The sequence below is a fragment of the Erithacus rubecula genome, assembly GCF_903797595.1.
Source record: "Erithacus rubecula genome assembly, chromosome: 18".
Taxonomy (NCBI): Eukaryota; Metazoa; Chordata; class Aves; order Passeriformes; family Muscicapidae; genus Erithacus; species Erithacus rubecula.
In genome coordinates this window covers 12,559,877-12,574,841 of record NC_136670.1, presented here as the reverse complement: position 1 = coordinate 12,574,841, position 14,965 = coordinate 12,559,877, and the positions used below count along the sequence as shown (strand labels likewise).

The following is a 14,965-nucleotide window of genomic DNA, read 5'->3' as shown; positions in this document are numbered from 1 at the left end:
ATAAATTCACTGGGAAAGGACAGAGCAGGCCAAAGCAAGCAGGTTAAGTAGTGACACATTTGGTACTTACCTTGTTATCCTGAATTGGGGTTGTGAATGACTGTGGTAACCAAAACTTGGAGCTTCCTTTTTGGCAGAGGTGGGAATTCACCTCTGGGAGCAGGAGCCCAGCAGTGCCACACAGAACCTCACCCTGCTGGGTGCAGTATAACAAGTCTTTATTTTACAAACTGTGTGCTCACATTTAAAACTAGAGACAAAACCCAATTGCCACATCATTTTTAGAACACTTAAAGGCATTCACCCTGCTCAGTTTGAGGTTATACCACAGGTAAGAGACCCTGAGCAACCCAGGGAGGGAGGAGCAGGCATCTCCAGGATATTGCACTGTTCACAAGCCAGAACAACTTCCTCGTGGTGGAACAAACCAGTTTCAGCACAAGAGCCTCCAACAGCTTCATGCTTCTATCAGCAAACCTGGCCCACATGGAACTGATTTCAAGTACATTAAATATTCCACAAGCTCCAGCTAGAAATCAAATAAACTTATGCTGCAATTCGAGTTTAAGACTTCAGCCAACCCAAGGATTTGCATCCCAATTGCCACTGGATTCCCAGACCTGCTTTTCCTATTGTAAGCATTACAGTAGTCACAGTACAAGGTTCCTCTTGATCCCCCACGAGTCACCCTCCTCACACTATGTTTTGGATGGGGCAGCACCATCACTCTTCCTGCTGCTGGGAGTCTTGGTGGAGTTTGCAGTGATCCAGGGATGGAGCAGCACATCCTTCAGGGGCAGGCGGTGGAAGGGGTTGTGCTTCAGCAGCTTGGAGATCAAATCCCTTGCACCTTCTGTTACAAATGGAGGAAACTTGAATTCCACCTAAGGAAGAAAGCACATTAAAAGTGAAAAATTAGAACCAAAGGGCTCTACTCAACCTCCAAGTTGCACTCTGAAAGCTGTGCACCTTCTGCCTACTGAGATGAGATCAAATCACTTCATTCTAACCCTGAACAAGCTTCTCACTCCTTGTGAAAGTATTTGTATATTATTGTGTTTGTTTTCTTTATGCTTCAAATTTAAGTTTGCTGAAACCTTTCTAGAACTAGAAGCATGACCCAGCTAATCCAGATAAGCACTTACCCTGGAAATAGCTCTGTAGGTTTCTTGATAGGTTTGTGTTTCAAAGGGTGGTTTCCCTACAAGGAATTCATAGCACAGAACTCCCAGGCTCCAAATATCCACCTTTTCATCATGTGTTCTTCCCTCAATCATTTCAGGAGGCAGGTAATCAAGTGTCCCACAGAGAGTTGTTCTCCTGAAGAAAAGTCCAAGTTAATAATTGATTAAGTTAATTAGGGGACCTATTTCAATAGCCAGATAAGAACTAATGCTGGAAATCATCTGTACCTCAGTGCAGTCCACCTGAATGGACTCAGCACCACCAGAACATTTTCTATTTCTCCTAAAGTATCTCAGTCCCTGCAATCAGTCTTGGCTCCTTTCTTCACCCCACATGCTAGAACAAATCTGTTCCTCCCACCCTCTAAGAAATAACCACATTTCCAGTGTGATGTTTGAGTCCAAGGGCAGGTTTATCATCCCAGGGACCACAGTAACCCTACACCAACCTTCCTTTCAGGGTCACCAAGGTTTGACTACCAACCAGGAGAACAGCACTCCTGTCACACCAGCTGCCTGTTAGAACCTTTGTTGTAGCAGCTTTCCCTTCCACAAGGGCACAACACAAAAAGTGACACTACAGAAGGATTTCACTGCACCAGAGATTGAATTCTCACCTAGAGGATGGAGCATGCACAGACCACCCAAAGTCAGCAATCTTTAACTCCCCATTGGATCCAAGCAGCAAGTTCTCTGGCTTGATGTCTCTGTGGATCACACGCTTGGAGTGACAGTACGAGAGAGCATCTGCAAGTTCTGTGATGTACTGGGTGCAGAAAGAACAACATGTAAGCCACAATCTTCAACACATTGTCATCTCAGTTTATCTGGCTGCAGCACAGCCTTTTTGAGGCATAATTATAGCTTGAAGTTAACCCTTAATAACCCTTGAAGCCTGGCAACACAAGCTGTGCCTGGTAGCATTAAGCAATTCTGAATATAAATTCCTGTACAGCACTAATTCTTCCTAATTATTCCCTGCCCAGATGCCAACCAGCAGCTAAGGAATCTCAGTTGCCCCAGCAGAACACAGAGCTTGGCTCTATCCTGCAGATATTCCAGACACACAGAATGGAGAGGAAGCTGGAACAACCTACAGTAGCAGTTCTTTGCTCATCAAACTTGGTGAGCCTCTGAAGTTCCTTGTAGACTTCTCCTCGAGGTGCATGCTCCAGGATCAGGTAGACTCTTGTCACATCATGGAAGTAGCCATATAATCTGAGAATGTTGGGGTGCCTGCAAGGAGATTTCAATGAACCAGCTGTTTGTCCAAAACCTTTCATTCCCCTGTCCTGCTCCACCCCCCCACTTTCAAGGCAAGCACAGGAATTTCAGCTCATCACACACAGATAAATCTTATCATAAAGAAGAAACCTTATCATAATCAAGGTTACTTTATTTAGATGCAAACAAAGCAGAATAAACAGTCACTAAACTTTACCTAAGATGAGACTGTATTTCCACTTCTCTTCGTAGCTGATGTTCTACACCAGCTTCCTCAAGCTGTGTTTTAAAGAGCACTTTCAGGGCAAGGATAAATTTGCTCTGTTTTTCACGTGCCAGGTACACATTCCCAAATTTTCCTTTCCCCAGAGGACGACCAATTTCAAAATCATCAAGAGACCATTGCCTTCTGCAAGAGGAAAGTTAAAATCTCAATGTTAGTCATTAAGAAAACATTAAGAGAATAAAATAGGCATTGAGATTTTTCAAAAGGAAATTCTAAAACCTATTTTCTTCCTTCCTGGAGTTCTTGCAGACACTACACCAACCACAGTACTACAAAATGAAGATTGTTTAGATACTCCTAATGTATGGGGGTCACCAAGCTCCACAGGAACTCCAGCAGGGTTTGGTTATCTAGAATTTAGGCATTAAACTTACTTTTTAGTTTCTTCACTTTTCTTTTTGGGCTCTTCAGTTGTCTTCTTGGCAGTCTCTTCACTTTTCTGTTTAGAGGTGCTTTCTGCTTCAGGGTTTTTTGCTGTGCACAAAGAAGAAAATCAATTTATGCACCAGACCCACAAACACACACATAGAACAAATCTAACCCCTGTGCATCCTCTGAAGCAGCTCTTAGAATCCATTCAATTACATTTTAAGGAATCATAGCAGACTGCTAGGAAAGAAACAGTGCTGGCAAAGTGTAATATTTAAAGTTTTCTGAGACTAAAAAACCCCATTAATTCTTTCCCCCACCCCAAACAAAAGCATTTTTGTGCATGAATCTTGGAAAACCTGTGATGTCTGAATGCCAATTATATTAACTCCCAGCTGGCTGCTGAGCATCAGGAAGTCTTTAACACCAGATTAACTGGTTAATTTACAGACAAATTCACAAGGATGGTGCAGCAACACCCCAGCTGAACCACGTGCTGCTCTCCTGTTTGGGGACACAACCAAGAACTTCCCTCCAGGAGTGTCCCTGGATCAGCAGCAGCTTTAGGAGCATCCTGAGTGTCACAGCTGTGGCCAGATGTAAATCATCCCCAGAATTACCAGGTGCTGCAGCCTGGGCAGGTTTCTCAGTGCTCTTGCTTGCAGCCTGAGGTCTCACAGTCGCCTGCTGGGGCAGTTTGGGTCGCAGCTGCTGCGTGGTTTGGTTGTTGGACCCTTTTTGGGTTGCCAATGCAGCTTTTTGGCCATGCACAGGAACCCTGTGGGCAAAGTTTGCAGGACACAGAACACGTGCTGGAGCTCCACTGGCCAGTAGCCGGCTCTGGGCTGAATGCTGGGACACAGGGACACGTCTGGGGGCATCCCCCATGGCATTTGCAACCTTCAAAGAGAAACGGGGACCCGTTAATTGTGGAACAGCACACCAAAGCCTTTATAGCCCCGTTCAGGAGAGCAAAACCACACAAAATTCTTAAACAAAACACAAAAAAATCATGTACTCAGTGGTTGTTTATTTGGTTTTATGTACAATAGTGAGAAAGCACTTGCATTTCTAAATGGAAAAAATACATAATTAGGGTGATCTTGAGCACTGCTGCACGTGTTTATCAACAGTGACACTGACACAGTGCTTGCTGTAAAAAACTGTAGCTAAAGTAATTTAATTATGCATACGTGCTTTCTCTTTAAAAGCTCTTAAAAGCTTAAAATATAATGAGCATTTCCCCATTTAATAAGATATGCTAATAACAACAACTTTAAAAGTAATCTAGGAGCTGTTTTCTCCAGGAGAAAGATAAACAACTAGTTTCAAACCTGTAGTTAATATATGATGGGGAAAAACACATCCAGCAAGCAAAAACTAAAAACCACCACTCCTGAACCGACCAGAATTTTAATGGCAAACTCCCAGGCATCGAGCAACGATCCAGCAAAGGGAACTGCTCAGGAAGAGGAACACAAAGCGCGCATTTTATATGTTTTATACCTTTACCTTGGCAGCGCGGCCGGGGTAGGCGGCGTGGTTCTCCTTGGCGTTCCTGTCCATAGCGGCAGCGGCGCGCACGGCTCTGCCTGCGGGCAAGCGGAGCACGTAACACATGAAATCCTTTATCAGTTATCCCCTTATCGATAGCGGTGCTGTACCCGTACCCCCCCTGCCCGCCCCGCCGCGGAGCCCCGGCACTCACCCAGACCCGCCGCCTCAGCGCAGCCGGAGCTGTTTGAATTCAAACCGCCGCGCCTTAAATACCCCTTTAAACCCCCGCCGCCCGCCATTGGCCGCGCTCCCTCGGCCCGCGCACGCTGATTGGATCTCCCCGAGGGCGGTCCGCCCGCCCATTGGCCGCCCGCAGCGCACGCGCCGCGCCCGCCCCTCCGCCGGCGTTGTCGCCGCGCGGCGCGTTACGCACTTTGCGTAGCGCCGCGCCCCCCTCCGGCGCGCGCCGCCCGCGCACTTCCCGCCGGCCGAGCCGCCGCTTCCGCTACGCAAATCGCGTAACGCGCCGCGCTCCCACCTGTGGCCGCCGCCGTCTCCGCTCCGCTCCGCGCCCCGGGACCGCCGCCAGGTCAGTCCCGCTGCCGCCGGATCCCCCTCGAGACTCCCTCATCCGCCCCCGAGCGAGGCCGGCCAGCGGCGCCGCTGCCACCGCGCGCGGGGCCGAGCGCGAGCGGGGCCATTGTGTGGGTGCCCCCCAGCACGGGCCGAGCAGGGCCGGAGCCTCCCGGTGCGTCCCGGCCGAGCGGCCCCGGGCAGCGCCACGTGCCGCCAGCGCTCTAGGGCGAGTGCCAAGCGCGAAGGCACCGCCCGGCCCGGCCTGAGCGACGCGCGGACCCCTCGCATCGCAGCCCGGAGCCGCACGGCCCCGAGGAGCCGCCGGGACAGCGGCAGCGCGGCCGCTCAGCGAGCGCGGCCCGTGAGGAGCGCGGCGTGAGGCGCTGCTGCCCCGGAGCCCGCGGGTCCCCGCGAGGCGCCGCGGAGCGAGGAAACTCCACTCGGCACTTGGGGCGTGCGAAGAACTGCGATCCAAGGCAACTTTTCACTGTCTCCGCGGTGCTGAAAACAAGAGCGAAGGAGAGCCTGGTTGTGTGTGTTGGTGTTTACAAGTGGTTCAGGATAGGTAAAAAGAAGATGTCGGGTCGCCGTGTCGCTGCAGCGTGTGACAGACGACAGCTGCCCCGGGGCATGGGGAGCATGGCAGCGCCGCTGCTCGACCCGCGCCCGCTCCGGCTGCCCTTTCTCGAGGCTGACGTGAGTAGGATCGGGGAGGGGACGGTTTATGCCGGGGCCGGGCCCGGCAGCAGCGGCGGCCGCTTCATTCCCAGCCCGTGCACGTCGCCGTGTTTGGGATCCGGGCTGTGGCGGAAGCGGCGCTCCGGAGCTTTGCGGCTGCGACACAAAAGGAGCCCCGGGCTCCCCCCGCGCCCCGTGGGGACCATCCCGCCCCTGCGCGGCCCCGCGGCCTCCGCCACGGCCGGGAAAATGGGAACGGGGAGAGCCATCCCCGGAAAGGGGAACGGGGGATCGGGACCCCCGGAAGGGGAGCCATGGGGAGAGCGAGCCCCGGGATCCCTGGAAGGGAGAATGGGGAGCGGGACCCCCGGCAAGGGGAGCAATGGCGAGAAGAGAGCCCCGGAAAGTGGGGGAAATGCCGAGAAGGGACCCCAGGAAGGGGAGGAATGGGGAGCGAAGGGGGAGAAGGACCCCGGGATCGCCAGCAGGGAGGGAACGGGGAGCGGGACCCCCCAGGACCCCCGAGGCGGGAGCGGGGCTCGGGACCCCCGGCTCTCCCCCGGCCGAGGGGGTGGCGCGGTGGGGCGCGGGGGGTGTGGCGCTGCCGTGACGCCGCCCCGTTGTGTCGCCCCCCCTCCCCAAGAGCCGCCTCCCATCGATGTGCGGGCGCTCGATGCAGCAGCCTTCGCGGAGGAGCGTCCTGCGGGCCCGGCCGCCCCCGCCGCTGCCGCCGCCACCGCTCGATGCGCTCCGCGCTCCCGCCGCCATCTTAGGGGCAGAGCGCGGGCGGCAGAAGGAAGGCTCGGTAGGTACCGGCACCGCCGGGGCCGCGGCTGCGGCACCGCCCGCAGGCTGCCGGCGGGGCGGGCGGGAGGGCGCGGGCCGGGCGCGGAGCGGTGCGGAGCGCCCCGCGCATCCATCCATCCATCCATGGCAGCGCGGGCCCGCCGGCAGCGCCGCTCAGCCCGCGGGCTCGTGCCGCGGCTCTGCCGCCGCCGCCGCTGCTGCTGCTGCTTTACCGCGGGCCGCCTCGGATTGTTCCCGAGGTTTCCTTCACACAGAAAACAAGCGCAACAGGTTTTTCCTTCCCTTTTTCTTCCCTTCCCCCCTCTTTTCCTCCCTCTTACCTCCCCCTTTCCCTTCTCTTTTCCTCGCGTCTTTCCCTTTCTCTCCTCTCTTCCTTCGCTTTTCCTCCCCTTTCTCCTTCCTCTTCCTCCTCCTCCTTCCTTTTTATTTCCTCCCCTATTCTCCTTTCCTTCTCCTGCCTTTTCTTCCCTTTTCCTCTTCTTTCTCTCCTTTTTTCTTCCTCTCTTCCCCTCCCCGCTTTCCTCTCCCCATTTCTGCTTTTCACCAAAACCACAGCAGTATTTGCTGCCTGGCCTGATACGTGTTCCAAGGTTCTGGTGGTTTCATGCAACTCTCTTGTATGTGATTTTTGTTCTTCATTCCAGGCCCCCCCAAGGCAGTCCCTGCTCACAATGTATAGGACAAAAGTCAGTTTGAAAGACCGTCAGCAACTTTACAAACTGATAATTAGTCAGCTGCTCTATGATGGATACATCAACATTGCCAATGGCTTGATAAATGAGATCAAACCACAGTCTGTCTGTGCACCCTCTGAACAACTGCTGCACCTAATTAAGTTAGGTAAGCTGGAACCAAAAGCTGACATAAAAGTCTAGTTTCTAATTCCCCAGTGAATTAAGAGGTTGGTGTCACAGGGAAGACACCTTTGATGCAGAAGTGGTGTCTGGTAATAGCACAACACTTGTACATTTGGGCCTTTGCCTCTGTGGGGTTTTTTGAAGGACGTTCCTGTTTCATTAACAACAATCCAGATCCCTGAGTGTTGCCCAAATCTGTTTGAACTCCTCTAAGGACACTCAGTGTTCTGGGTGAGCATCAACCTTCTCAAAACATCCCAGTGAATGGAGCCACTGAGCCCACAGATCTGAGGGAAATCTCAGCCTCACAGTTCTGCTGACTTTAGAAATAAGTAATTTCTCTCTGGTTCTTCCTGACAGTGTTGGAAAGGGAACGAGTCCTTCCATTGGCAATCTTTGCTGGCTTTTATTTATCAGTTCCCAGGAAACAGCTTCACTATTCTTCCCCTGTAGTTCCCTCTGGAAGTGCTGTAGTGTAAGGAGAGCAGGGACAACCCCTGAGCTGCTGTTGGAACAAGCTGACCAAGTCTTGGAAGAGCTCTGGCCATGACACCATGTGTGTAGCTCAACTGGTTCTGCTGCCTGAACTGGCTGAGTTCTGAGGATAGAGATCTGTGAAGCTTTGTGTCTGTTTGAAATACAAATTTTAGAATTGAAATGAGCAGATGGAAGCAGAAAAAAAATCACTAGGCTGAAAACTCTTGTGTCTGTCCTGTTTCCACTTCCAGTTCTGAACTCTCTGGTCTGTAGTTGCATCCTGGAAATAAAGATACAAGTCTGTGAAGTGGGCTTGAGGACCAGCAGGTTTTTTTTTCCTCACAGTCCTGGGATAGTTTGGTTTCAGTGCAATAAAATAGAAAAAGAACCAATCAATTCTTTGGGTTCTTTGCCTTAAAACTCATGTAGTAGTGTTGGGGCTTGTTGCTCCCCTGTGAAAAGCTGACAGGGGGTCTGTCCCTGGTCAGTGAGTGATCCTCAGTGCATTTATCAGCACTTGCCAGCTCTCACTGGGGTGTCCCAGACCGTGCCCGCTCCAGTGCAGCCCAGCTCCGTGTGACCAAAGCTGCTCATCCCGCAGCTCTCCCCTGGGGCTCTGCGGAGCAGGGGAGCTGAGCCGGGCTCCGTGTGTCCCCAGGCATGGAGAACGACGACAGCGCCGTGCAGTACGCCATCGGCCGCTCCGACACCGTGGCACCGGGCACCGGCATCGACCTGGAGTTCGACGCCGACGTGCAGACCATGTCCCCCGAGGCGTCCGAGTACGAGACCTGCTATGTCACCTCCCACAAGGGGCCCTGCCGCGTGGCCACCTACAGCCGCGACGGGCAGCTGATCGCCACCGGCTCGGCCGACGCCTCCATCAAAATCCTGGACACCGAGAGGATGCTGGCCAAGAGTGCCATGCCCATCGAGGTGAGGGGTGTAAATCACTCTGGGAATTGTGTTTGTGCCGTGCCCATCGAGGTGAGGGGTGTAAATCACTCTGGGAATTGTGTTTGTGCTGTGCCCATCGAGGTGAGGGGTGTAAATCGCTCTGGGAATTGTGTTTGTGCCATGCCCATCGAGGTGAGGGGTGTAAATCGCTCTGGGAATTGTGTTTGTGCCGTGCCCATCGAGGTGAGGGGTGTAAATCGCTCTGGGAATTGTGTTTGTGCTGTGCCCATCGAGGTGAGGGGTGTAAATCACTCTGGGAATTGTGTTTGTGCTGTGCCCATCGAGGTGAGGGGTGTAAATCGCTCTGGGAATTGTGTTTGTGCTGTGCCCATCGAGTTAATGGGTTGTAATTACTCCGGGAATTGTGATAAAGGGGTTGTAATCACTCTTGGCAGTTGTGTTTGTGCCATGCCCATCGAGGTAAGGGGTCTTGTAAGCACTCTGGGAAGTGTTTATGGTAAGGGGTTGTAACCACTATGGGAATTAATCGTGGTAAAGGGTTGTAATCACTCTGGGAATTGTGGTAAGGGGTTGTAATCACTCTGGGAATTGTGTTTGTGCTGGTGGCCATTGAGATAAGGGATTGTAATCACTCTAGGAATTGTGTCCATGCCATTCCCATTGGGATAATGAATTACAGTCACTCTGGGAATCCTGTCCCTGCCATGCTCATTGAGATAAGGGATTGTAATCACTGGGAATTATGTCTGTGCCATGCCCATGGAGGTGATTGTAATCACTCTGGGAATCCTCTCTATGTCATGCTCATTGAGATAATGAGTTGTAATCACTTTGGGAATCCTGTCCATGCCATGCCTCTTGGAATAACTCAGGAATTGTAACCACTCTGGGAGTTCTCTCTCTGGGGCTGGTGGCTGCTTCAGTGGGTCACACTAAATACCTGTCTCAACATATTCCCTACTGCAGCAGCTGCTCCTAAAGTCCCTTGGAAGGAAGAAGAACCAGGTCAAGGACACTGGTGTCACCCCTGCAGCAGGGAGAGAGCTGAGCAAGAGGTGGCTTCTGCTGGGTGCTGATCATGGCTGTGTTGTCTGAACACAGATCATGTTAAATCCAATTGTGGTTTCTTCAGCCCCTCTTTTTTCAGTGGGATTTCAGAACTGTTTCACACATTGATTTGCTTTATCTTGGTCTCCAAGGCAGTTATCAGGTGGCAATGAAAAGGGGAATTATTTTGCACAGAGCACACACCAAACTGTCAGCAAACAGCTGCAGTTTTGGTGCAGCTTTTCTCAGTTCTTCCAGCAGTCAGTGTTTTGTTTTGGGCTATTTATGAAGGTGATGTTTTCTTACACCAGTTCTCTGCTACTGCAGTAGTTTGTCCTTGAGCCAAGTTGTTTCGACCTTCGTAAAGATACAGGGATCTTATTTGTTATATAAAGGGCTTCAAACAACCAAGGGAACAGATTGTGTGCCTGGTTGTGTCAGAAAGGAGCTGCTGTTCAGCCACTCTGGCAAGCCTAAAACCTACTTTTCCAGTCAAAAACCTGCTTCATTTTCTAACAGCAACATGTTGAATGTTTTTTGTAGGTCATGATGAATGAGACAGCACAGCAGAACATGGAGAACCACCCTGTGATCCGCACTCTGTACGACCACGTGGATGAAGTGACGTGTTTGGCTTTCCACCCAACAGAGCAGATCCTGGCATCTGGCTCAAGGGACTACACACTTAAATTGTTTGATTATTCAAAACCTTCTGCCAAAAGAGCCTTCAAATACATTCAGGTGAGATGCTGCTCAGAGCAGCCACAGCTCAGATGTTTGAGTGCTGAGGTGGTGTGAGGTGAGCTGTGTCTCAGGGGTTAGGTAAAACATTTGCAGATATTACAGACATTGTGTCTTAATTCTGTCCATCGTGGACATTTGTATTTGAATTTAGAGCCTGCCAGCTTTTCATTCATTAGAATTACCTTGGAGGTCAATTCTCTTATCTTTGTTTGAGGGGAGCATTTGGGATTAGGTGGTGGTGGGCTTGGGGGGGGTGTGATATCCCAAAATAAGGGAGCACTGCAGGCTGCTCTAGGACAAAAACTACAACACAGCCACGGGCAGCCTGTCCTTCCAATCCCACATTTCCCACTGACCCTTCCTCACCCCACCATGCACTTTCAATCCAACAGGAAGCAGAGATGTTACGCTCCATTTCCTTCCACCCTTCTGGGGATTTCATCCTGGTGGGGACCCAGCACCCAACCCTTCGTCTGTACGACATCAACACCTTCCAGTGCTTCGTGTCCTGCAACCCCCAGGACCAGCACACGGACGCCATCTGCTCCGTCAACTACAACGCCAGCGCCAACATGTACGTGACAGGCAGCAAGGATGGCTGCATCAAACTCTGGGATGGGGTCTCCAACCGCTGCATCACCACCTTTGAGAAGGCTCATGATGGAGCTGAAGTCTGCTCTGCTATTTTTTCTAAAAATTCCAAGTATATCTTGTCCAGTGGGAAAGACTCTGTGGCTAAGCTCTGGGAGATCTCCACTGGTCGGACGCTGGTGAAATACACAGGTATGTGGCAGGTGACCTTCCACACGCCTTTTCCAGGTGCTGAGCCATGGCAGGGCTGGAAATACTGCCAGAAAATAATCATTTCTAAAGGTAGTGGAGAAACTGCTGCTTTGGGGATAAATTGCCCAAGATTTTTGAAAACGTTTCCATTCCAGAAGAGAAGCTGTGATTCTGTGTGTTAGTGTAAACATATTTTAATCTGAGTAGATTTTGGAGAATTTTCTGAGATCATTACTCACTCCATTATTCTGACAAAAGTTATCACTGAATTGGGGAAAAGTAAGAAGAAGCACTGAAGCTACTTCAGGGCAGTTGATTTAACCATTAACTCTGTGGCTCTATAGCCATGGCAATACTCTGAAATGTACCTACAGCAGGTTTGTTCCCCTTTTTTGTGTATTTTTTTCCAAGAATGCAGTTGTGTGCAAGGTAGTCTTTGGAGTGTGCTGACAGTGCCATGCTTGGATCTCAGCAGGATTTAGGGAATAATGAAGGCTGTGGTAGCTTTGCATGTGGCAGCAGCTGTGTGACAGGTTTCAGTGTCAAGCACTGATGTTTAGGAGCACAAAAGGTGCTGGAAGTGGTGTGTGTCAGGTTTTGGGGTTTGCAGGTCCCTCTTTGCAGTGCAGCTCTCCTGCTCCTGGCCAGCAGGGAGCAGCACTTTCCCAGGAAACTGTACAGGATCCCGGGCAGGAGCTGTGCATGCACAGTGCCTTTAGGAAGCACTTCTTATCTGAAAGTGTGGCCAGGGGAGGTCCTACAAGGTGTGCTGTGTGATAATACACTGAGAAATCCTCGAGGATTTTCAGGCTCTGTGGGTTCTCCTCTCTGTTTTTTCTCCTTGCTCACAGCTGAAAGCCTCATGCAAAAATACTCTTGAAGGTAATTGGGTGTGGCACAGTTGGAGTAGGTATTCCTTCTGTCCCCTGAGGAATTTTAGAACATATATATATATGGACAGCAGGAGGAATTCCCCTGTGGAAAGGATGGTCAGGCCCTGGCAGGGAGGTTTGGAGTGCCCATATCTGGAGCTGTCCAGGCACTCAAAGCTCTGAGCTGGTGACAAGGTGGGGATGGGGCACAGCTGGGACTGGAATCTTTCTGGCCCTGTGATATAACTACAAAGCAGAATCCATGCTTGCATCACCTGTCGCTTGTGGAAAATACAACCGTAGAAAGTTGATACTTAGAGAAAATGGCTCTTGGGTGTTGCCAATGCCTCAGGTGCTGTTGTGCTGTTGCAGGGGCAGGTTTGAGCGGGCGCCAGGTGCACAGGACTCAGGCTGTGTTCAACCACACGGAGGATTACGTGCTGCTGCCCGACGAGCGCACCATCAGCCTGTGCTGCTGGGACTCGCGCACGGCCGAGCGCAGGAACCTGCTCTCGCTGGGCCACAACAGCATCGTGCGCTGCATCGTGCACTCGCCCACCAACCCCGGCTTCATGACCTGCAGCGACGACTACAGGGCCAGGTTCTGGTACAGGAGATCCACCACGGACTGAGAGGCTTCCAGCAGGGATCTCCAGCTCCTGCACTCCTGGCTGATCCCCTTTGGATTCTGGCAGACGTGGCAGGGAAAGAACCGACATTGAGACTTTTCGCCCCGCGCTGATTTTTTTTTATTAGTGCGCGCGGTTCAATTTTTGTAAGTCGTTTCTAATTGTACTGGAGGGAGGGAGTGGAGAATCAAATGATCTGGCAGGAGGGGCTAAGCTTGTTCCCGTGCCTGCCTGAATCACACAGCAGAGAATGGGACTGTGCCCTGCTCAGGGGGGGCAGGAGGAGCCGGTTCTGCTCCGTGTTGTGTCTGTGCAATCCCACTGAACTCTGCTAGAGAGCAGATCACACAAAGAGCAGCAGAACTCGGTGTAGATACTTCAATGAAGCCTTAAGCTGCCTTCAGCCACAATTCATTATTTGTAAAGCTCTGGTTTCTATCTTTCAGTCTGGGGTTTTGGTGAATTGGTTTTTGTGTTTCTTGTTCATTGGCCAAGCAGGCCTTGAGTTCTGAGTTGTGCCATAACAATTCACACAGCATTTCAAATGGTTTGGATGAATTCAAGGAATGGTTTTCTAGTTCTAGTGTTAAAACTCAGACTTCATCTCATCCTGTTTTGAATTTATCTCAACAAGTGGGACCTCAAAACGAATTCCTAATAGTTTTAAGGAATATCCACATTGCAACTAAAATGTGACAGTGCTGCTGCAGGTTAAAATGAGAATAATTTTGCCTTAGAGACCTTTAGAATCCTCTCAAAGAAGGAACTTGTGCATCTGAATTTTTGTATGTGTACCTCAGAAATGTCACTTTTTCATTTGACTGAGAAATGTTCATCTATGTCTGCTACACAGCACTTCAATTACATTCTTTTTTAATTAGTCACAAACCCAGTGCCCATTGTTAAGAAACTGTTCTTAAAACTTCTGTGAGTTGGAAAATTCACTACTTATTCTCCCAGAGATCTGCCTGAGCAGAGTCTTAAACTTGTTTTTTGAGGTCTCCTCATGCAGAGCTCTTGGGCATCACAGCTGGGAGATCCTTTGCCTTGTGAGAGGTTTTAAATGGGAGGTTCTTGCTGCTGGATTAACTCCCATTACACTGAGGAATTGTCAAGGGCTGGTGAGGTACAGGTTTTGTCTGTATTTAAATAAAGATTGCCTTTTTAAAAGTTTGATACATAAAGAAGGAATTGTATTTGTTTTCTGTATAACAAAGGAGAAATGGTCAAATATGGGAGACTGGTGCTTGAATTTGTTGTGTTCCACCTGAATCAGGTACAATTACAGACTCAAAATGTAGAATGTGGGATGGTTATTTTTTAAAAGAATGAAATTTCATTTTCTCTTGCAAAATGCTAAAACCATTTTTGAGGCTTAATCCTCTTTGCTCCTCCTCTGCCCCTGAGTTTGTGACTCTTCAGAAGCAGTGGTGGTAAGAGATAGTGGTGCTGGTGCCTTTTTTGTGGAGAACAAGGAGAAATAGAGCTGGGGGGGAAAGGGAAGTTCTGACACAGTCCCTGAGGGTGATGTGGGATGGGTGACAGCAGTGGCCTTTTTATTTTTGGAGTGCCACAATTTTTTAGTTCTGCTAAAGCACCTGTCCATAATTCATGCACTTGTTACTGATGTTTGGAATCTGCCTTTAGAGCCCTGGTTTTGTGATTTATGTGTGAAAGCACTGCTGTGGTTGTGTACAGTGGCTCTCACCTCAACCTTCCATAGTTCTGGGTTTGAACTTGCAGTGCAAGAGCAAAAAAGTTACTTTTTAACACAAAACCATCGTGCCACTGTCACCCTGCTGCCTTTCCATGTCCTGGACATCCTCCTCAGCCACAGGGTTGGTGGGTTTGTGTTGGAGAGAGAAGGGATGGGAAAAACAGAACTCATCTTACTGGGGGAGCAAATGCAGCCCCAGGGTGATTTAAATGTCCAAGGCTGGGCTGGAAGGGGCTGTTCTGGGAGGTGTCCCTGCCCATGGAATGTGGTGCTCAGCCCAAAGCAGCCCCTGACTGCAAA

The 14,965-nt window shown here is 50.5% G+C and overlaps 2 protein-coding genes across 3 annotated transcripts; one reads left to right on the top strand and one right to left on the bottom strand.

The window, feature by feature from the left end:
• Positions 1 to 201: 201 nt before the first annotated feature.
• AURKA (aurora kinase A) lies at positions 202 to 4,874 on the bottom strand. The gene is made up of 9 exons (XM_079321435.1): positions 4,772 to 4,874; positions 4,576 to 4,655; positions 3,684 to 3,963; positions 3,069 to 3,168; positions 2,626 to 2,817; positions 2,282 to 2,420; positions 1,802 to 1,950; positions 1,146 to 1,320; positions 202 to 884 (listed from the first exon to the last, which is right to left on the bottom strand). Exons 1-9 carry the CDS (start codon positions 4,857 to 4,859, stop codon positions 699 to 701), a joined length of 1,389 nt encoding a protein of 462 aa, XP_079177561.1. The 5' UTR covers positions 4,860 to 4,874; the 3' UTR covers positions 202 to 698.
• Positions 4,875 to 4,994: 120 nt separating this feature from the next.
• On the top strand, positions 4,995 to 14,325 carry CSTF1 (cleavage stimulation factor subunit 1). 2 transcript variants are annotated; one of them, XM_079321418.1, is made up of 7 exons: positions 4,995 to 5,832; positions 6,458 to 6,619; positions 7,266 to 7,461; positions 8,614 to 8,891; positions 10,464 to 10,661; positions 11,057 to 11,447; positions 12,692 to 14,325. In XM_079321418.1, exons 1-7 carry the CDS (start codon positions 5,713 to 5,715, stop codon positions 12,949 to 12,951), a joined length of 1,605 nt encoding a protein of 534 aa, XP_079177544.1. In that variant the 5' UTR covers positions 4,995 to 5,712; the 3' UTR covers positions 12,952 to 14,325. The 2 variants fall into 2 exon arrangements, with proteins under 2 accessions (XP_079177544.1, XP_079177545.1); XM_079321419.1 differs by lacking the exon at positions 6,458 to 6,619.
• Positions 14,326 to 14,965: the final 640 nt, after the last annotated feature.

Excerpts from the sequence above, each read along its gene's own strand:
- CSTF1 (XM_079321418.1), top strand. The coding sequence starts at position 5,713 with ATGTCGGGTCGCCGTGTCGCTGCAGCGTGTGACAGACGACAGCTGCCC. Across the intron at positions 6,620-7,265 it reads GGCGGCAGAAGGAAGGCTCG|GCCCCCCCAAGGCAGTCCCT; the intron begins GTAGGTACCGGC and ends TCTTCATTCCAG. Across the intron at positions 11,448-12,691 it reads GACGCTGGTGAAATACACAG|GGGCAGGTTTGAGCGGGCGC; the intron begins GTATGTGGCAGG and ends GTGCTGTTGCAG.
- AURKA (XM_079321435.1), bottom strand. The coding sequence starts at position 4,859 with ATGGCGGGCGGCGGGGGTTTAAAGGGGTATTTAAGGCGCGGCGGTTTG. Across the intron at positions 2,818-3,068 it reads AAAAGTGAAGAAACTAAAAA|AAGGCAATGGTCTCTTGATG; the intron begins GTAAGTTTAATG and ends TTCCTCTTGCAG. Across the intron at positions 885-1,145 it reads CCTACAGAGCTATTTCCAGG|GTGGAATTCAAGTTTCCTCC; the intron begins GTAAGTGCTTAT and ends TTTCTTCCTTAG.